Below are 22,966 nucleotides of genomic sequence, written 5' to 3'. Positions count from 1 at the left end.
AGAATCCCGCTTATCCTACACATTTGCAGTTACCTGACCATGTTATTGTATGCGGACGAACCTTTTCTCTCTGAATAGTAGAATGGATCTCCTGCAACTAACCTAACATTTTAATAACTTGTCAGAAGAAGACAAAGCTATTGTAACTACAGAGAGTATCGTACAAAAACCCGTTATTATACGGGTGGTCAATCACATTTGAATAACATTTTATGACATTTTTCAGTGTTTATATATTCTGTTTGAGATTTATTTAAGGAACCAATAGACCCATAAATTAAAGTTAGATCCCTACTGGAAATGTAAATTTTATTACTTTTATTACCTCCCTTTGATAGAAGAATGTTCAAAAAGAAGACTCTTTCTTTTGATTTCAATATGATGTTTAGTTTTACATTTGCACTGGATAAATATTGGGATATTTCAACTACCTGATCAAAAGGCAAATTTTACAATAGCATGTAGCTTTCGAATTCATCTATTTTCAACTTATCTTGGTTGCACAACCGAAATAGACAAAGGGAGGCTATAATAATTTCATTAACTTGTACTTCTAATACACTTTGGCAAACTATGCACTTGTCAGTGCAAATGTTTGACAACTTTAATAAAGCGTGCTTACATTTATATTATTCATTAAGCAAACTGCGTTTGTTAAATTTCTATTTGTGCTAAAACAACGCTTTCTTTGTTGGGCAACCAGGAGAGGAAAAACAAATTTTAAGAATACTTTCAGTGAAAATCTAACGTGTTTTAAGAACTCAGTGGACACAAATTAGTGTAAATGATAAGTAAGTTAAGTTTCGAAAAAAATCCATTAGTTGACCAAAATCTGACTAACCACCTTTAAGGAAGTTCTGCACGTCTGATAAACCGGAAGTGATTGCGTAACGTCATTTATCCGGAAAATGTAGAATAAAGCCTGGATTCGGCGTACGGAAATGAAAATCTTTTCTAGAATTAATCGAAACCTGTGAGTAAATTTATTACAGTGACACAGTTGCTATATTTCTAAAGTCAAAATATGATATTAAATATATGAGACGTTAAAATTTTCAAAATAATGTCTTAATTTAGCATGAAATGCCCAGTTCACTTTAATCATGGCCAAATAGATCTGTATCAAAAATAAGCACACGGACCTATGCATTTTATTTCACCAAATTATAGGCCATACGTTTATTTACAATTGTGAAAAGTTTAATCAAAATCTACATTGTAGAAAACTTTCTATTCGCGAAAATGTTATTAAAGTTATGTTTTTCTCATAGTCTCCTATTATAAAATATTGCGTGAGATCCAAATTTTTCAAATCAGTCTTGCAAAAAATCAAGCTATATCATTTTTATTTGCTGAATTTTCTAGTATATTCTGAAGTTTTTAAAAATCAGAGTTAAATCAAATTCTACATTGTAGAAAAAATTCGATTCAAACGTGAAGAACTACCTTAAGTGAAAAACTTACCTGTCCATAAATACCTTGTCAGCCACAACAATTATAAGCATATACATCCCCATCAACAAGTCTGAAATGGCTAAATTTGTAACAAATATTCCATATCCAATTTTTAATCTCTTCTTATCGTAGACAAGTCGATACGCAATTGACAGTAGGTTACCAATCAGAGCCATAGAACTTATTGTCCACATCATCACTTGTAGTGTCGTGTTCCTCATGAGGAGATTACAAGAAGAAAATTCGTCTTTGTAGGGAAGGCATTTTTCCTCGTTGAGATAAACAGGCCGAACGCAGCAATACTTATAAGCGGGCGTATATAGACTTTCAACACCAGTCACACCATCAAACATTCTCTTACTGAAATCTGTCAATGGATTATCTTTAATGTTTATTTCCTGGCTAGTCAATGAACTGAATGCTAAATCTTCAACGCGCTTGATGTTATTTGATGATAAATCTAGCACATTCAGGGCTAGGCCAGCAAATGTTCCTGCGTATAACATTTCTAAATCTGCATATTTTATAGATAGTGACTTAATATTAAGACCATTGAATGCGCCTGGTTCAATAACAGTTAGCTCTTTGTTTCCAGAAAGGTGCAATTCTTGAAGGAGCTGTAAATTTACAAATACATCACGAGGCAGTTTTGTGAATCTATTGAAGCTTATATCCAATTTCAACAAATTTAAGAAATGTTCGAAAGAAGATTTTGTTAAGTTCATGATTCCACATCTTGACAGATTCAGCATTACAAGAAGGGGGAATCTATAGCGACCCGGTTTTGTCAAAATGTCAACGCCGAGCAAAGTTGTGTTACTAGCGTCTAAAACACGAGTTGTCACTGGAATTTCAATTGCCCCGCCACTGACGTGAACGTTAGTGCAACTGACGATATATGGATTACATAAACATTGATCCGGGCATGTGAAATTGCAAAGTTCTTCGTCATCACCGTATGGGCAATGTGGTCTTCCGTCACAAACTTGTTCATGCGGGATGCAAACCATGCTCAGACTGCATCGGTATCTGTTCGCACATTGAACAGGCAGGCCTAAATAATGAAAAGAATACAGCATAACTCCCCGCATTTACATGATTGTATAAAGAGTGCACTTCTATTTACAGGTTTTGGCAAATATAATTTACAGCGAGAGACCATATTAGGGTGAAATTCAATGCGCACATGCTATAACTTTCGTATTAATTCCTAAATTCAGAACCTGATAATTATTGACAAACGCTATTTTGAAAAACAGCTACTGTTTCACATTATCTAATTTGAAATGCGTACATATTTCATACTGTTTTAGCGAGTGGTGTATTTGAACTTGTTACATATTATCTTTGAAATGTTTCTTGTGGATGGATCAATTATATACCTATCAGGCTATTTTGTCCAGAAGTAAATACATCCAAAATTGAATACAACTGATGGGCAATGTTCACGTCAATGTTAAAAATACGTATACAAAAAAACTGACGTAACAATATACCTGTGCAAATATCTGGAAATAATTTTGCTCCCGCCAAAGTCCCGAGCACATTGTAGTCTCTAATCAGCAACTCTGTAACAGCCGCCTGGTTCCTGACTGACACCGCTTTTTGTGCAAAAGGTGCAATAACGACCCGATACTTAAACAACGGTCCAGATCGCTTTGAACTTTCTAAAATTTTGAAGATGTAATTTTCGCTCTCCGTGGCATCTAGAGTATCCGACAGCCAGAGAATGACAGATGTTTCGTCTTGAAAAGTTCCAGGAAAAGGGTTGTCGGTCTCATTTAGAACATATCTTTCAAATATATAATTAGGATGTTCGCTGTTACTTTCAATATCTGAACTGTCAAACCTATATGGACTTTCATCTGGATCTGGAGATATGCTCATTTTAAGAACTCTGATTTTGCTGTTTTTGGAGAAAAGAGTCCCGCCAAGTCTTGTAGCAGTTTCAAACAAAATATTTGCTCGATCAAAAGGAATGAAATCGGAACTTGGCACAATTATGAAGACATTTTTCCGATCCGTACTTTTGCATTCTGGAAAAGGTATAAACTTATTGTATACAAACATTTTTATGACATTGAGTGTGGCCCTATGAACGGTCAATAAAGACTCCGCCTATGATATATGCATCAATATCCATACAATTTGTCAGAAGATCATTTGCAGATATGCACAGAATGCAACCAAGCAGAATAATAACAAGTTGGTTTCGATACAGACTTTTCACTACAGCTAATGAATTTACACTCCTAATACTCACTCTGATCTACTGGAACGGGATTTTATTATGGTATAATTGAGTGAACTTCATGATCACAAATGAACAGAAAATATAACAACACTGAATCTCAGTGCGGGGAAACATATTAGCGCTGCTACAAGGCGCTTATAGACTGCCTATTTTCAAAACCGCCTTACGATTACTTTGTCATAATCCGCATTTGTAGAAAAAAAGATTCATTGATTCAAAGAAGTAAACAAATTTCTGTACGCAACAGATCAGTTACAACATGATGGAGAATTGTTTTATTTGTGTGAATGTTCATAAGTGTATCAAGGGACAAATACCGCATAAAATACATTTAGGACAGTCATTACCACATTACCACGCAACATTTAGCGCAGTTTCCGCTCTGTTACTTTAAGATTGCACAATAGACAATAGGATTTAAAATAATTTTTCAAATTAGGCATTTCTATTGAATTTCATGAAGATATATATTGGTCAATGTAAGTCTTTGGCAATCATAATGAGAGTGTGCTATATCTATATTATATCTCAGGTGAAGAATGTTTATCAAAATACGTTACCTAAAATAGCTCAACCTTGATTGGGCAACCAGGATAGGAAAATTTCAAAAATACCTCCGATGAAAACCTGACTTGTATTAAGTACAAAATAAACTCAAACAAGTGTAAATAATTAATAAGATGTTAAAGATTCATAACCAAATTCTGATCAAAAGCGAGGTTATAACACGTCTTTAGTACCAAGTATTTTGTATTTATTTGATACCGATACGGGTTGCACATTTCACAAATCCGTATGAAACTAAGTCTGCTATTATTTACTTTAGCTGTAGTTTATGCCAACAGATATATGAATTAATAAAGGATGCGGTTGTTTTGTTTCTGTGAAAATCGAAAAATAATTCAACTAATTTATTTCAACTTTCCCGATTAATCACTGTTTGTACGTAACAACTATAACGTCAGACCGTCAAAACGTCATAGTGGTGAGTCGGAAAAGAAAAAAAAGACATACACAAACTTGGCAAATATTTGGTGGATGTCGTCCCGGATGTACTTAATTATCCTCGATTTTATGATAGAATCGAAATGATATGTCTCAAACAATAATATTGTCTTAAAAATAAAATCATTGTCATTTAGATGCGCACTCGTGATTTAATTCCCTCATACCTAAACTCGAAACAATGACTTTATTAAACGACAAATCTCTGTTTGGTATTAATTATTTCTAAAGTAAACTGCTGAAAACATTCTACGATCATATCTTTGTTCTCATAAATCCTCGGGAGATTTGAAATGAAATGAAGTAATACATGTAGTTAAGTTAAAACTATTTAACATGTCATTTATTTAAATATTTTTTTCAGATCGGCAGTCAAAACGCAGCCAGACTTTTTAAAACTGCTGGTTAGATACGAGAGAAACGTAAGTTTTTTATCACATTATTTTTCTCTTACCGCAATATGTTTCATCTTGTCCTCCAGGACAATCGATACGACCATTGCATACATACATCAAAGGTACACAGTAACTCTCCGGACATTTAAAGTGTTGAGCAGGACAGGACACGTTTTCTGAAAGGTGAAAGAGTATACTTCTCCGCTGTAACCTGGGCAAAATCAATAGTGTTCAATATACTAAACAATAATACAATTATTCATTTTCTTAGTTTACCTTTGCGACCCGCCCGCTTTGATCAGTAGGTGGAGCGTCGGTCTACGGATCGCGGGGTCGCGAGTTCGATCCTCGGGCTGGGCGTATGTTCTCTGTGACTATTTGATAAACGACATTGTGTCTGAAATCACTAGTCCTCTACCTCTGATTCATGTGGGGAAGTTGGCAGTTACTTGCAGAAAACAGGTTTGTACAGAATCCAGGAACACTGGTTAGGTTAACTGCTCGCCGTTACATGACTGAAATACTGTTGAAAAACGGCGTCAACCCCAAAACAAACAAACAAAACTAATCTACATTACTTGACATCTTAAGAAGCAGATTATTTTCCATAAAAGTTCTTTTAAGGTAGTTCTGCACGTTTGATAAACCGGAAGTGATGACGTAACGTCATTTATCCGGAAAACGACGAATAAAGCCTGGATTCGGCGTACGCAAATGAAAATCATTTTATGAATTAATAGCAACCTATGAGTAAATTTATTACAATGACACGGTTACTGTCTTTCTAAAGTTAAAATTTGATATTAAAACATCTGACACGTTAAAACTTCAAAATAATGTCTTAAAATTAGCCTGAAAAGTGCGGTTTACTTTAGTCATGGTCAAATATCTCAAAATTAAGCACACGGACCTATACATTTTATTTCACCACATTATAGGCCATATGCTTATTTATAACCGTGGAAAGTTTCATTAAATTCTACATCGTAGAAAAATTTCTATTCGCGAAAGTGTTATATAAGTTATGATTTTCCCAAAGACTTCCATTATGAAAAATTGCGCGAGGTCTATTTTGTTTTCAGATCAGTCTACTTAGTAGCAAAAAATTAAGCACACGACTCTATCTTTTTTATTTGCTGAATTTTCTAGGTATATTCTGAAGTTTTGAAAAATCAGCGTGTAATCAAATTCTAAATTGCAGAAAAAGTTTCGACCCAAACATGCAGAACTACCTTAAACGTAGAAAAGGAATTGTGGCCAGCGGTGACCTCTGATACAGCAGTAAAATGATTGCCTCTTCGTGATATATTTTCAACACATTCAACACAAATTCCGTTTAATAAAGAATTAATTTAAAACATATATTTTTGAAAAGGCCGACTGCTGAGGGAAATAAGCGACTCTAACATTTTGAGGCGTCTCAAGATTTATACAAAAACAGTGTTATCACTAACCGCAATTTTGTAAATGGTTCAGTGATCGGCACCCAGTGGTTATGCCGTTTTCATCAAGATCATATAGGCACTCTTTTGTAGATTCAGTAGACTTTCCCACTGAACAATATATATTTTCATTCCATCTGTTTAAACCTGAAATTAAAGACATTAGCTACATTGTAGCGTTGTTAAAAACGTGGCTATTAAACAAATGTCTCAGCTTCAAAATTATTAGAGACATTTTAACTGAAGAATTGAGTACATTTTGTTGTTACTGCGCAAACTTTCGCGCAATTGCCTATGTTTCTCCTTTTTGCACTGGATATGAAGTTAAATAGTCACGGACTGTATCAGACTATCCGAGTAAATCAAATAAGCAAAAGATTTTTGTTTAGATATTTTATGTAGAAATGAGTTTTTTTGTGTTAAAATCAGTCCTAATGCGATAATGTTTTCCTAAATAACTAAGACAAAACATGAACACCCATGCTTTTTATGTTTTCGTTCTATTCTGTATGATGCAAGTCCGTTTTACAGTAAAAAAAAGTTGTCTATAGAAAAAAATAATTGTGATGAGAATGTATATTTTTTGGTATATTTTACTACATTACAAGAGGAATTATCTCGGAAGAAAATCTTTACAAAAAGTTATTTCAAATTAGATATCTAATTTAGAATTTAAAAAATCAGTTGTATCATTAGCAATGTAATATCATATAATAGAAGTTAAAAATGTAGCCATTTTGACAGTTAATATCATTTGTCAAGAAATTGAATTCATAGTATCCTTCTGTTCTTGGTTCTCTTCTTTTAATACCATTTTTTAGATTGTCATTCTTTTATTTTGACTGTAACTTAAAACAGAGCCTTATGATCGCCGAAATTGATAAAGAAGATATTGCAGTATATCTGCGCAAGATTTCAAAAACATGAAATAAAGATAATAAGATAAAATAATTCTAGGAAATGTGCTAATGAGAAATCTTACCACATCCATTCATCTGGTCACACGAGTCGCCGATGTAAAATAATTCATCAATACCATACTCACACCAACGATATTGTTTACTTGATTTCTGGCCTTTCTCACAAAATGATGTAGTATCCCACAAACCCAAACCTGAGAATATCACGTTATATCAGTACAATATATGTAGCAGACGCAACTTGTAGTAAAGGTAATAGACAAACAATGACAACCGTTATTTAACATATAATACATTGTAGTACGTTATTTCGGCATCACTAAATTAAAAACAACTAGTTGCGTAGAAATATGACGTGTACACCTGGTTGCACTCTTTCTTATTCAATACGCCTAAGAAATAAGTACAATTACACAGGTATTGTTATCTGTAACAACATCTTACAGTGGTTTCATAAGTAATATTTATTGATAAACGAACATCTCTATAGGCACATCTTTAGTATTGTTACCTTCCGGCTATTCTAAATAAATTCCGTAAATTTACGTTTTAACAAATATATTTGATTAAACGCAATTTACGTTTCGTGTTTTGACAATGTAAGTCTTAGTCCCATACAATCAAAGCTGTTAAAGGCACCGACCTCCAGATCTGGCTAAAAATATTCTCCTTCAAATTGAAGTTTGGTCATATTATGAACATAAGAATATGAGCTTTTGTTTCTGAAATATTATAAAAATTCTTAATCAAGAAAAAAAATATGACCTCGTCGGGAATCGAACTCCGGACCACCGCGACAATAAACACATTTTCCCGTCGTCGTATACAATAGAACTGTAGCGGAATTAGTGAATTATGACCTCAAAATATAGATATTTATAATCGAAAGATTTACCTGGAATAAAAGCGTTTCAAACGCTTTTCAATTTTCACAGTAAAAAGTAGTAAAAACAGCAAATTTTCATGTGTTTCCGTAGCACTTTATCATTTAATTTAGTTAAGTTTTAAAGCCTTCTTAACAAATATAGCCCGTCCGCTTAGCTCAGTAGGTAAGAGCGTTGGTCTACGGATCTCGGGGTCGCGAATTCGATCCTCGGGCGGGGCGTATGTTCTCCGTGACTATTTGATAAACGACATTGTGTCTGATATCATTAGTCCTCCACCTCTGATTCATGTGGGGAAGTTGGCAGTTACTTGCGGAGAACAGGTTTGTACTGGTACAGAATCCAGGAACACTGGTTAGGTTAACTGCCCGCCGTTACATGACTGAAATGCTGTTGAAAAACGGCGTTAAACCCAAAACAAAAAAATCCTAACAAATATAGCATTTATTTCCAGATATCTATAAAACTATTATTTTTTTGTATCGTCGAATGATCTGGTGGTCAATCCCTTTAAAAGCATGAAAAAAGAACAGATTCACTTTTGATTGTTTGTTTACAATGTAACTTATTTACTGTTCGACTAGTGAGTATTTATGACTAGTCTCTTTAAAAATTAGCATAAATTAACTTTACAATGCAGTATGCGGAATATCGGTTGCTATTAAAAGCCTATATCCCCTGTCATATGAAATAAATGTTGAAAATAACAATGCCTACAATACAATAAATCAATATTTAAAACAAAATAAAAAAATTATTACACAAGAAAACGGTAACCTTCTTTTTGGCGCATTCACCAAACTGAAAACGAAAGGAATATTCCACGACACAAATTGCTTTCTTTCCTGTTCTTTGCTTTCTTTGCTTCTTCTTTTGTTTTGAAATAGTAGAACTTATGGATTGAACTTGTTTTATCTGATGCTATTATTATAGACCAGATCAGACATTAAAAATAAAAATTTGAAATTTGCAAATCGAAAGGAAAACTCGTTTTTTTACGACATTCATTGCACTGCACTTATAAAAAGCTTGAAAAAAACGAAGCGCCTATAGGCGCGGATAATTAATATTCCTAACTATCATCATTTCAGGAGTAAACTTTTTATGAGAACAGTATCCAATTGTTTGAAAAGCGTTATATTCTTACCCTTCTTGCACTTCAGGTTGTGGATCTTAATTCTATTTTCAAAACCATCGTGTAAACGCAGCGTCATACTCCTTAGTATCACAGTAAAATTGTAATACAATGGCCTGTAATATAATATATTTAAAGATGCAACATTAATAAAAAGTGCAAGTTCATACATCAAATAATTCGCTGCTCGGTTAGTTTTGACAGTTCGGGAGCTGCTCGGTTAATTTTGACAGTTCGGAAGCTGCTCGGTTAGTTTTGACTGTTCGGAAGCTCAAAAATGGAGAGCAAATCTTGTCGAGGAAGTATATTTGGCGTGAATCAATAATGCAGAGCTTATGCTAGGCTAGGCATTATGCAAAAAAGGCTGTAAACTTTCCTTGCTCCTCATATGCGATGTTTGTATTTAGTTACTAGTCATGCTAAGATAAGATCAGTCATCCTAATTTCGACAGAAAAGTCTGCTAAATCGTTTTGAATTCATACAATACAGTTCTAATAGTTTCTACCTAGGTCAATATCTGCAATATAACATTATTCAATCTGTGGTTCTCAAGGAGTTTTTCGTGAGCGACCATTTCAGTCGGAGTAATATTCTGACTGGTGGAAAAGTTTAGATTACTTAAGCGAGACAGAAAATGAAATGGATGTTTAGGTCATTCTTTACCTAACTTGGTCCGCTGCAACAGAATGGTATTCGTATAACTTGTGGTCTAAACCGTTTGAAACTGTATCAGTTATGCACGTGCCTCATGTATATACAACGGCTGTATTATTTGTAGTGATAAAAACATTTGTAAAATACATACCTGTACGTTCTTCTTCCAAAGTTTAATTCATAAATGTGTGAAATCGCCTCTAAGGTAGAGTTTTCTATCATCATTGTCCTCTGCACATCCCGATGAGGGACGTTATCATACTGAAAATATTAGTATCTGTATTTGTCATTTTGAACAGCTTCAAGACTGGACTGTCTAGTACATTTTAGTCCTTTAAATTTGTCCTTGCATTTCTTTAATTAACAATTTATTTGAGACTATTTCCAAGCAATTAATGTCCCCTACCTGAATGGGCCTGTGTCATTTTTGCTGCTATAGGAATCACATTTAGTATTTAAGAAATAATAAATATGTGCCTATATTTTATCAGTCGTTCGGATGCGAATATTAAATCACTCGTGCTACGCACTCGTGATTTAATTATTACGCATCCGAACTCCTGCCCATATTTTATTAACTGATAAAATATAGGCACATATTTATTATTTCGATTCTAACCACGCAAATTCTTCGCATTTAACAGCACTATATTTTAGCTCGATATGTCATTCGGCTGGCCATATGCTATTATAAAAACCTCCTCGCGAATGGAAAGCGTTGTATAAAACGGAATTTTCCGATATTCAGCAAATTTTAATTAAAGTATTAAGTAGTTACTGCTGTAAAAGTGTTATTTTCAATAACATCTAAGGTCGGATATAGAGATCAGAAGTAAATACTTCATTCAAAGTTTATATATGCAGTTTCAAAAAAATAGTGCACGTCACCTACATGATGGCACTGAAACATACACGCCAGAACATTGAGGTGGCATATAAACACGTAAACACTTGAGTCTGGAAGATTGGAACATGAATTATAATTTATTTACTGTCAAAGTAGAATCTAGTTGACATTTGTGGTGCCTACAACGCAGAAATTGTAAACTACACACACGACCAGACATAGATGCACTGGTGTTGAAGTTGAAACTTACCGGGCTTAAACATTTTCTTACGGTAAAAATATAAACAAAAAAAATTCATCAGTTAGAAATTGTTTGTTTCAGAAAATTTGATGTACTTTTTAATACTACTACATAGCACTGAAAAAGTCGAGTATTTAGTCGGTATATAACAGAAGCAGAGTAGAATCTCACAGTTGTGTTACAATCGTAGGGTGGAATGGAAGAGCGCTATATTTTATCGTGGATTCGTGTATAGGCGATTTCGCAATATGTTTACATAGCAACTGCTGCGGATCGTGTTAGAATGAAATTTAATTGAAACAGCTGAACATTCTCCTCATAAGTTATCAACTATAAGTTATGTTTCATGAAACAATCCTTGCATTTTTAAGTTAGCCATATTAACAAAAAACAAACAAAGAAACAAAAAAAAAAAAAACAAAAAAAAAAAAAATGCGTATTATCCATATTGCCATCAATCCGTCGAACTAGTTTTGTAAGAAAATATCGGTTACTTTTAAAAGGACAGACATATAAAACTGTGGGCAAAAAAAAAAAAAATCTTTAAAATTATTGTAGAAACGTTATTGCTCACATTTTATTAACGCGTAGTTTAAGGTAGTTCTGCACTTTTGGATCGTTTTTTTTTCTACAAAGTAGACTTTGATTAAAATCTGATTTTTCAAAACTTTGGAATATACTAAGACAATTCAGCAAATAAAATGACAGGGTCGTATACTTGAGTTTTTGCTAGACTGATTTGAAAAATTTGGACCTAGCGTTATTTTTCATAATGGGAGTCTATGGGAAAATCACAACCTTCATAACATTTTCGCAAATAGAAATTTTTCTAAAATGTAGATTTTAATGAAACTTCTCACAGTGGTAAATAGACATATGGCCTATAACATGGTGACATAAAATATATAGGTCCGTTTACTTATTTTTGTGATATCTGGTCATAAGTAAAGTGCACCGCCCATTTCAAGCTATATTTAGGACATTATTTTGAATTATTTAACGTCTGACATGTTTTCATATGATACATTATTTTCAAAAAGATAGAAATCGTGCTATTTTAATAAATTAACTCGCTTGCCATTATTTCATAAACTGATTTCATTTCCGTACGCCAAATCCAGGCTTTATTCTACGTTTTCCGGATAAATGACTTTACGCGATCACTTCCGGTTTATCAAACGTGCAGAATTACCTTAAGTATAGAAATGTTTCTTACTTTGACGTTGTTGGTGCCCAAGTGTCATGTTTCTGCAAACTTTGCTTACGTTCGCAAGGTTATAATAATACTTAAACTTGCTATAACACGTTACATTTCGCTTTTCTTCTTCAAAATGACTCATTTTTAACCTGAAGAAGGTAAGATAATTATACAAGTGGTTGGATTCCCGTGTCGACGATTTGTCATTTTTTTTCTTGATTTCACATACTAGCAGGTCGCATCTACTATGGTAGATTTAATGCGGCAAATTAACCTCTTTCTTTTTCATTTAATTACAGAGGTAGTATGCCTTAACATTTGTATGTGCACATGCCAAACCGGAAGTTTACGTGACGATTTACGACAAACGTTTTCGGCAAACCAATTGTATATTTATTTTTTCTAGGAAAAATCCATTAACTTGTGTCTGATGATCTTATACATAATGGATTAATAATGCGGAAACAATGAATAAATTATCGCAGAAACGCTACAAAACATGGTTGTTTTAAAATGAGATCATTGACGTCATGACGTTACGTATCAGTTACCGCGCAAAATTAATAGCTTTTGTCTTGAAATTTGGTGATTCTGAGCATTTTTTATCTGAACTTTGTTTTCAAACAGCCATTATTTGCCGAAATATTTTTTATGAGTCTTTCGCTCCGAAAAATGATTAACATTTTGTGGCTTTTATGTAGTTATATTGAAATGTTATGCGAAATGTAAGAACATGAATGATGGTAACTGATGTTTTTGGGAATACCATTTTCAAATAAAAATTGGGCTGTTTGGTTTGTAATACCTACTTTTTCCGTTTCCGTTGATGATTTGATACTTATATACTAAAACTGTGCTCTAAAATCTAAGTCCTCTAAAAAATTAAGTCAAAGTGGGTTTTTTGTAGGAATTAAATACTCTTCAAAAAGAGGTACTCTGTTACATGGGCCATACCTTAATATAAAAAAATGAATAAATCATTATCTGTTCTTGAAAAAAGACATTTAGGTATCTCATTCAAATTAACTCACTTTGTGTGACTGACGCAATGACGGACTGACTAACGGACGGGCAGGTGGCAAACTATAAATAGCCTACAATAAAACAGCCTTAAAACATGTTGTTTGTTTCTGGACTTTTAGCTATTTAAATAAATACTTAATATATACTTTCTAGATAATATAAAGTGCTATCTTAAAAACTTTTATCTCAGTTGTAGCTTATTATTATATGTATCAGTCAGGAAAATATCAAAACCAAACCTGATCTACTTTAAGAGATATTTGAAATCACCCACCACTACCCCATTGTAAATCATACGTCAATTTTAGGCAAATGCCAACCAAAAATAAAGGTGTTTTTTTTTATTTCGCAAAAAGTAAAATCTATTTTGTTGAATGGTACATTATTAGCCATATTCAAATTATTTATCTTTATTTTTTGGCAAAACTTTTGTTAGAAAGCAATATTCGAAGAAACATTTTTCAAAATGGCGGATATCCCGAAAAAAATGCTCGTACATCCTTCAGGTGGTTTTTGATGTTGTCTGAAAGTGCCAGCTTTTGCCTCAGGTACCTGATGTAGCTGCAGTGTAGAGCTACTCATAAAGACATTTTTTTTCAAAATGAATATTTATTTTACGGAAACTTGAAAGAGTCGCAAGTCGCTTTTACGGGTTTTTATGTTACAGGCACGGAAAGGATATAAAGATAATCGAGCGAACCATAAAGTGTATACTTGTTTTCACAGAATGCAGAGCAACATGAGAAGAAAGTTCAAACTGTTGTTTCATTTTGGACCTTTGATTTTAATATTTTACTTGTTTTACATGTTATTGTTTCATTTATTATTTCGAAAAGTGGGATGAAAGTATTAGAAGTGCATGCCAAAAATGAAGTGTTGGAACTGTTTGCTTTCTCCACTCGATTTTAAATTTACCTGTTGTGTACAAAGATATCCATGAGCGTTTGGACCATCCAGAACGGATCTATCTGGTATGTCTATATGAAAATTCCTCTCTCCTAGTCTCCTCCAGTCGTTGTTTAAAAATTCCATAGACAAGAACCCAGATGTTCTATTTAGACTGCATCGAGCTCTGTAACCGGCGTCACCTGTTTGTTATCAACAACTGAATTCCATTAATATAATATTGTTTCTATCCAGTAAGTTTAATAATGACTGTTCGAACGTTTTAACGAACGACGGTTTTAATTCTCGTCAAGTAAAATAGCTGAACGAATATTTTGCCTTAATAAGAAAATAAACATTCTTTAAAGAATCTGTTACCAATTGTCGGACTGTTCAGTCTGGGACTATCCAGCCCGAGACACGTGCACACATAAAAGAAATCGAATGAAAGGATAAATATAATTCGCTATGACAGTAGAACATCAACCTAACTGCATTTTACGTAAGTATTATCCACGCTGAGATTACATATCGTCGTTTGTCTCTATAATCTCTGTTTCCAAATCAAACATACGGGCGTCGCTAGTGAAGAAATGTTGTGGAAACTTCTAATGCTTTTCAGCTGTGAAAAAAATCTTTTTGAATTCCGTTTACGTAAAAACATGCTAAAACTAAACATCATTGAATTCAAAATCAGAAAATCACAGGAAACCTCACACAATGTATATAGACATACTTGAAATCAACAAATCCCACAAAAACAGTAACACTTAATTTGGATACACAATAGTTTTAAATACCCTGCCTAACGCATACCAGAATCCTTAACGTGCTTAAAACAGATGCTTATTAAAGTCACTACATGACCAAATCATTTTTTTTGATCCATATTCTAATATAGTGAAATCAAGGTGTCTAGCTGTAAGTGCGAGTTAAAGAAGCGAGAGTCGTCGGAGAAATAATTAAACACCGTGACCGTCTTCTATTTGCCCATGGAAATCATTAAAAAAAGATAGTCATCAATCCGTTCCGGTGACAATTGTTTTTAACAAAATCTATATCATTTTGTACGAATTTATGCCTTTTGGCATTTCCTTCAACGGTATAAGTAAAATGATCACAAAACATTTTATCAACAAATATAAACCGATACCATAGTTCAGTAGTTCAGTCAGATGCCAATTGAGAATATGAGCGATCACAACCTTTGACAGTGTGAGTAATTAATATATTCAAATCATTGTACGCCATGTGTATTTCATCCTGTAGTGTTATTTGTTTCGCTTGAATAATCACTGGTTAAATACCAAACAAGAGCTGTCTCCATAGGATGACATATGCCCCCGATGGCACTTTGAATGAGTAGTTATGGCCGATGTTAGAGTTTAGGACCTTTGACCTACGGAGCTGGGTCTTGCGCGCGACACATCGTCTTACTGTGCCACACATTCATGCGTAGTTATTTTAAAATCCATGCATGAATGACAAAGATATGGACCGGACACGCCCATCAATGCACTATCATGAAAAATGACCTTTAACGTCTAAGTGTGACCTTGACCTTTGAGCTACGGACCTGGGTCTTGCGCGCGACACGTCGTCTTACTGTGGTACACATTCATGCCAAGTTATTTGAAAATTCATCCATGGTTGACAAAGATATGGACCGGACACGCCCATCAATGCACTATCCTTTAATGTCTAAGTGTGACCTTGACCTTTAAGCTACGGACCTGGGTCTTGCGCGCGACACGTCGTCTTACTGTGGTACACATTCATGCCAAGTTATTTGAAAATCCATCCATCGATGACAAAGATATGGACCGGACACGCCCATCAATGCACTATCCTTTAATGTCTAAGTGTGACCTTGACCTTTGAGCTACGGACCTGGGTCTTGCGCGCGACACGTCGTCTTACTGCGGTACACATTCATGCCAAGTTATTTGAAAATCCATCTATCGATGACAAAGATATGGACCGGACACGCCAATCAATGCACTCTCCTTTAATGTCTAAGTGTGACCTTGACCTTTGAGCTACGGACCTGGGTCTTGCGCGCGACACGTCGTCTTACTGTGGTACACATTCATGCCAAGTTATTTGAAAATCCATCCATCGATGACAAAGATATGGACCGGACACGAAAATTGCGGACAGACTGACAGACTGACAGACCGACAGACTGACAGACCGACAGACCGACAGACTGACAGACGGACAGACGGTTCAAAAACTATATGCCTCCCTTCGGGGGCATAATAAAACTACATATGCATTGTTGCTTAAATTGATACAGTTTTAATTGTTTCTGCAATATGAAGAAATATGACTTGCTATCTTTGAATTATATATAGTTGAAAAAAAAACAAGCTTATGAATAATTGTATAAAAGGGAGATAATAAGAATTTACTATGCAACGCAAAATTATGCGCGGTAAGGTATTGCAATGTTTGTCTCGTTTGAAAAATATGTGAGCCGTGCCATGAGAAAACCAACATAGTGGCTTTGCGACCAGCATGGATCCAGACCAGCCTCAAAGCCTATTGCAATTATAGTAACCGTTAGCGAACAGCATGGATCCTGACCAGACTGCGTGGATGCGTAGGCTGGTCTGGATCCATGCTGGTCGCAAAGCCACTATGTTAGTTTTCTTATGGCGTGGCTCATGTGTTAAGCTACTTATACACAAGAAATGGAAACATATTTTGTATATAAGAATATTCCTTATTCCAGAAAATCTGTTTTTAGTCAATTTGTATACGAAAAAACCGGAGTATTTATCTGAAATCAAAACATGGTTCCTTTACAAGATGATATATTTTTGGGTCAAAATGTGTTCAAATATTTTATTGGCACCCATCACAATAAAACAAGCACTGATTCTTACAATATTTTGTATCTTTCATGTTTTGATTGAAAACTATTACTGGTTCTATTTTTCCAAGTCGGTCGTTTCCCTTTTAATCCTAATATCTCAGATATTTTGTACCGGAGCCTACGATATTTGACTCTGACAAGAAAATGTAATATTTACAGAAATTATATGAAAAACCTGACTATTAGACGAAACTACCAGATGTACCGTTAGGGATATTTTCACGAACAACATTCATACACAAAGTCTTTTTGGATATTGTCTACCTATTGGATATATTCCATCTTCAGTTAATCCGTCTTGCCAGACATCGTCACATGTTGTGTATATGTGTGTACACATAGCTGAATCTTCGTCTGCGCCGTCCAAACAATCGGTATGTAAATCACATTTTAACCGTTTTGAAATGCATGTTTTATCATCGCATTGGAATGCTCGGTCGGTGTTGCACTTTTCTGTATAAAGGATATTATGAATAAAATCATTGCATGGCTCAACCTATTAATCGCCGGTCCATAGTTCACAATACCTACAGTTTCTTTACCTTGGGCAAGTGGTTTAAACTATTTTCAGGCAAGACATTTTGTAAATGCTTGCTTCAGTCAAATTCTAATTTAATGAATTCAGTGTATGCCCCTCTTCTGTAGTATCAACATATTTCGTTCACGTATATTACGGTTTCCGACCATGCTACTGCGGCTTTGTTTTGTTCCCTATTAATTTCTTCGATCTGTCTTAAATCAGCTTCATGTTATAATAAAATAAAGAAAAGCATATCCCTGGTCACGTCAGTACGCCTGAAGTTAAATATTACTACTCCAGCTGGAATCTGATATATTAATTTTCTAGCTTTAAAATATTTAAACAGACTTTTCTGCACACATCAAGTAAAATGAATTGGATGCATTATTCGAATGACAGATAAACGGTGTGGGTGATCTTTCTGAAATGCTTTTTGGAACATATCTTGTTCTGGACAGACACAAGTAAGCAAGCAAAATGAATGAATTAAGAAAAGGACACGACACATAATAATATCAATGAACGTCAATTGACTTAAAGTCACTCTGATAATCCATTAAATATCAGATATGACAATTCTACCATTTATCTTACCACAGAAGTTCTCGTCGCTACCATCTGTACATTGTTTGATCGAGTCACATCTATCTTCGTTTGATATACACTGTCCACTGTCACATCTATATTCTGTTTCATAATCACAGGCAGGGAAGACTGAAACATGGATATAGAGCTTTATGTGTATGTACATTAATTGTTCCTATTTTATGGTACTAAAACAGCCTCTAAGCAGTCAAAGGATATCTGAATTATTTTAACATCAATTTTCTTACCACAGAATTCATCGGAAGCATCATTACAGTCAGCATTGAAATCGCAAATTTGAAAAACGTGTATACATCGCCCGTCAGTGCATGTAAATTCGTCATCTTTACATGTGGTATCGCCTGGAACAGAAATAATAGGCAACTATTTGTACAAATAAATAGATAAATAAAAAAAAAAGAACACATGCATGTTTTGTCCACAGAATAAATTATTGTCCGGTTATTTACGCTGATATGTGTCAGGCATTTCGCAGATGGTAGGTAGTAAAAGCGATACACATGTTTCAGTATAGCATACTTTCCAGTTTTACCTTTTACTGGAAAAGCCAAAGCATGCTTCCTTAAACATTAGTCACAGTTATTTAGTACTTTATACCTTTATTGTTCCTAGAAAACCATTAAATATCAACTAAGTCAGCAGACCGAATGTCGTCTATATTACTTACTATAATTCGACTTTTCGGAAGCTTTCATTGAATTGTTTTAAGTAACTATTAAGGTTATTCACCATTCCATTATTTTAGTGGCGGACTCAGAACCTATGGTTCTTTTAAAACATTAGATTGAACAATTAATCATGTCCTTTTCCCCCTTTTTACATTTTGTTTTGTACCGATTGTAGAGCCTCGAGGACAGCTGTCCAAGTTCGAGTTTATATTTCATATTGATTGCTGGTTAAACAACTAAGTCTTTCTGTATGTTTTCCTCCAGTACATTTTGAGTGAGTTTTATTTTTAAACGACATAGGGTTTTCTCGCCACATTTACTTTTATTAACACAACAAATGTGACGATACAAACAGGCAGCGTCCTGAAGATTACCAGGTGATCCGTTGTCCAAAGGGTAACCTGCGCCACAATACATTATTTGCACTGATAAGTAACAACGAAACCGGTAGGCAAATATAATGTAACTCATGTAATGTTGTTTATTTTTTCTTTATAATTTTCTTGATCTGGTACAGACTTTTGCATTTTATATATCCTGGAAGCGTTTAACCTTTCCCAGGTCAAATGGAAACGTAGCTCTATGGATGGTCGATTGTTCCTTCAGTGTTTTTAAGAATTTTTTTTATATATATATATGCAAGATGTTCATGCTGCCTTTAACAATAACCTTCCAATTTTTGTTGAAACGTATTGCAGATTGCAATTTTCTATCATTAATAGTTTTCTTTTAAACAATGATATTATATTTAAGAAAATTTTATTTTAGACTCATTACATATATTAAATATATACTATATAATCGTTAGAGCTATTGTCAAAAAATAGTATCAAACCTTCCTTAATTCCTAAAAAGCAGAACCTATAGCGAGCCTTACAGGTGCTGACACTAATGCCTCTACAACTTTTGTGTAAACTGTTTACTGCTTGTTTTAAAAGAAGCAGGTAAACTAGTTCTGATTGAAAACAAAGGTACGGAATGCCTTCACAAACCGCTTAGGTATCTTATATTACGTACAAATTTACCAATTTCTTAGTTATTCGTCGATTCAATTTGATAAGTTTGCATATTAAAATGATCAATAAACAACTAACAATCAAATCATGTCCTTCTGTATTGACTGAACAATCGACTGGCCTCTCAAAATATGGAAGTCTCTTCAAACCGACTTACAAAGGGTGTTTTATATTTCATCACATCTATTGAACGGACTCAAACAAATTCTGCTTTAAATTATGTTCGGCTGTATTTTATAATTTTCTTGTGGATCTTCTTACATATATTGCTATACAGTTTGGTCGGAAGCAGTTCAGTTTTACTTTTTCACTGTACATGTACTAGACTCTCTACTCACCAGTGGTGCAGTTAGCCTCATCAGATTTATCCAAACATTCAGCGATACCATTACATTCAACTGTATGAGACATCCATTCTCCACTCTTACATCTAAACAGTGTCACCGGATCTTTTGGTGGTTGAATATCTTCGTCTAAACATCATAAAAGTAAATCATTAAACACTAAATAAACAGCTATTTGATATTTGGTCAATATCTTAGGAATTACTTAAAGTATGTTTTTTTCATAATTAAACATACATTTTGATTAACATATTCGTAAGCATACGTCGTTTTAAGAAATACCAGATTACACATAACTTACTCCTACACAAAATTTCACATATCGCATGTTTGGAAAAAAAACGGGCATAAAGTTTGTGTTTTAGTAAACGAGTGAATATCGTTATCAAGGAGACAGAGGTATAGGCACAGATTTTTTTCTTGAAAATGGTTAAAAATTACACAAAACGACATAACTGTTTCTTCTTCTTAATTTTTGTTTTCGTATTTTTGTAAGTTTTTAGGAAATTGGATGGACAGTAAAATTAACAAATCTTTAAGATGACATAGTTTGATTTTGTTGAAATTTTGAAATTTTATGAACAACTTTGCAAGTTCAAGTAATTCAAGTAGTTCAAGTAACTTTCAGTATGGCAGAAAAACAACACACAAGAACAAAACAACAACAACAACAATCAACATAAACAAAAAGAATGGAATAAAAGCAGGTTTGATCAGTGCATTTTTATTGTTGTTCAAATTCTTAACCATGGTACAGAAAATAATAGCATCTCAGCAGATCATAATTTTTTGCTCTCGACTGTCTGGACAAATATGACTACAGAAATAACGTATATTTACAGAATGTTAAGACGGATGTAGACCACATCTGTTAGCAAAATTTTACCTAATGGACATTGTACTCTTATTTATATACTAAAGCCGGTTAATACACTTTAAGTTAATAAAATCAATGTGAATTTCCAAATGTTTAGATATTTTTCTGTCAAAGCATGACTAAACGACCCGGTAGGGGTAGAGAAAATGTATCAACAATTATTACAATTATTAGTTAAAACAAAATGTACCAACAACCATGATAATAATTAGTTTAGAAATACTTAAAACAAAGGTAATGGTGTCAGTGAATATTCTAAATAGATCATCATTTTATTTTTGAAAAATTACATCAAAAAGTATCCATTATTTGACGACGTAATACTTCTTTCAAACACGGTCCCCGAAAGAGATACATATGGGATTTTACATATTTATGACCTTTATCGACGCCTTGCAAGTACAATTTTTCACGCTGTAAATACTTTCGACATACATTATTCAGCAAAATATGGGATAAAAGTAATTTAAAGGGACATTTAAAAATTGACAACCGTAATACCATTTTGTGTTCAATTTAGCTACAGGAGTATGTACTCTTTAATATATATACCAGAGGTACATAATTTGACTTCGCAATAATCCCAGACTATCATAGAATCCATCACGAAACACCAAGGTGTGTGATCGTTGTCAGGAGAACGACAATGATTAGAAGCGTCAGTGAGTGTTTCATCCGGAAAGTCAGCATGGTCAGTGAAATTATGCTCGTTTGGCAACTGAGAGTCCCATCTTTGACAGGTATGGCCATATCTGGTTATAGATACGTTACCCTTGTAGTGACTTGCACTAGATTCAAAACAATCCGCTAAATGGACTGAAAATAAGAGCAAAATAATTATATGAGTGCTCATATGTATTCGGTGCAGTTAATACAAAACATCTGCCAATCTACTAGTATAATGAAATAAACGAAAATAGCTAAGACTATATTACAAAATTAAATTTATTTTTGTTTTTCGTTTCTCCACATATTATATCAAAATAGTATGTACTCAAATAAATTACCATTGTAATATAGTGCATCAAATGATAAAATAAAGTGTAACCTTTCCGTTTTTCCTGAGAGCCGTCTTTTCTTTGTTCGCAAATGTGCAACATTAGTTCTTTTTTTCGATCACATGTTACTGTCTGCCACGTGTTCTCAATTTCAAGTTTACCTGCGGTTAGCCACATCATTGAACATTGTTTGAAACGTGTATCTGATGGTTCATTCTTGTCCCTGTTCGGAAATGATAAAGATATTCAACTACTCTATCACTGAAATGTTTGTTTCCTGTCCTGTACAATTTTGTTGAAATACAATATATCAGAAATTTTCAGGGTATCAGCGTGAACTTTATATAATGTCCTGAAATCAGGTGCTGAAATGACACAGATTGTTTGTGTCGTTGCATTACGTATTACTTTGTTTTATATAAAGTTATAAATATTAAAAAGACAATAGACAAATAATATCTATTAAGTATGTCGTAAAGACAGTAAACTGACGTTAATATCAACAATACCATGCAGTGAATGTAAGTGGTGTACCATCTATCCAGTGTTCGTGGTGCACTCCTGATGAATCCATATACCGCCGTAAACCTTAATTAAAACTGAATTGTTATCACAAGCATATTTTCCTCATATATTTGCCAGAACTAACGCTTATAATAGTGGCATGATATACTTTCCGTTTATTCTATATCGAGAAATCCGCCAGTACGATATATC

At 33.9% G+C, this 22,966-nt stretch overlaps 1 protein-coding gene across 1 annotated transcript in view; it reads right to left on the bottom strand.

Annotated features, from left to right (window-relative positions):
- LOC123528169 (G-protein coupled receptor GRL101-like) overlaps positions 1 to 22,462 on the bottom strand; it is a 29,058-nt gene extending 6,596 nt beyond the window's left edge. The window contains exons 1-14 of the mRNA XM_045307907.2: positions 22,300 to 22,462; positions 21,804 to 22,067; positions 20,369 to 20,503; positions 18,574 to 18,687; positions 18,335 to 18,454; positions 17,485 to 17,673; positions 14,370 to 14,542; positions 10,297 to 10,406; positions 9,503 to 9,606; positions 7,534 to 7,665; positions 6,564 to 6,698; positions 5,169 to 5,285; positions 2,952 to 3,491; positions 1,465 to 2,509 (exon numbers count right to left, since the gene is read on the bottom strand). Of these exons, the coding sequence (XP_045163842.2) occupies positions 1,465 to 2,509; positions 2,952 to 3,491; positions 5,169 to 5,285; positions 6,564 to 6,698; positions 7,534 to 7,665; positions 9,503 to 9,606; positions 10,297 to 10,406; positions 14,370 to 14,542; positions 17,485 to 17,673; positions 18,335 to 18,454; positions 18,574 to 18,687; positions 20,369 to 20,503; positions 21,804 to 22,067; positions 22,300 to 22,429 (3,308 nt within the window). The 5' untranslated portion in view covers positions 22,430 to 22,462. The remainder of the gene's footprint in view (positions 1 to 1,464; positions 2,510 to 2,951; positions 3,492 to 5,168; positions 5,286 to 6,563; positions 6,699 to 7,533; positions 7,666 to 9,502; positions 9,607 to 10,296; positions 10,407 to 14,369; positions 14,543 to 17,484; positions 17,674 to 18,334; positions 18,455 to 18,573; positions 18,688 to 20,368; positions 20,504 to 21,803; positions 22,068 to 22,299) is intronic.
- Positions 22,463 to 22,966: the final 504 nt, after the last annotated feature.

This window comes from Mercenaria mercenaria, chromosome 14, assembly GCF_021730395.1.
Source record: "Mercenaria mercenaria strain notata chromosome 14, MADL_Memer_1, whole genome shotgun sequence".
NCBI lineage: Eukaryota > Metazoa > Mollusca > Bivalvia > Venerida > Veneridae > Mercenaria > Mercenaria mercenaria.
The sequence above is the reverse complement of the archived record's forward strand: the minus strand, read 5'-3'. Positions and strand labels throughout refer to the sequence as shown.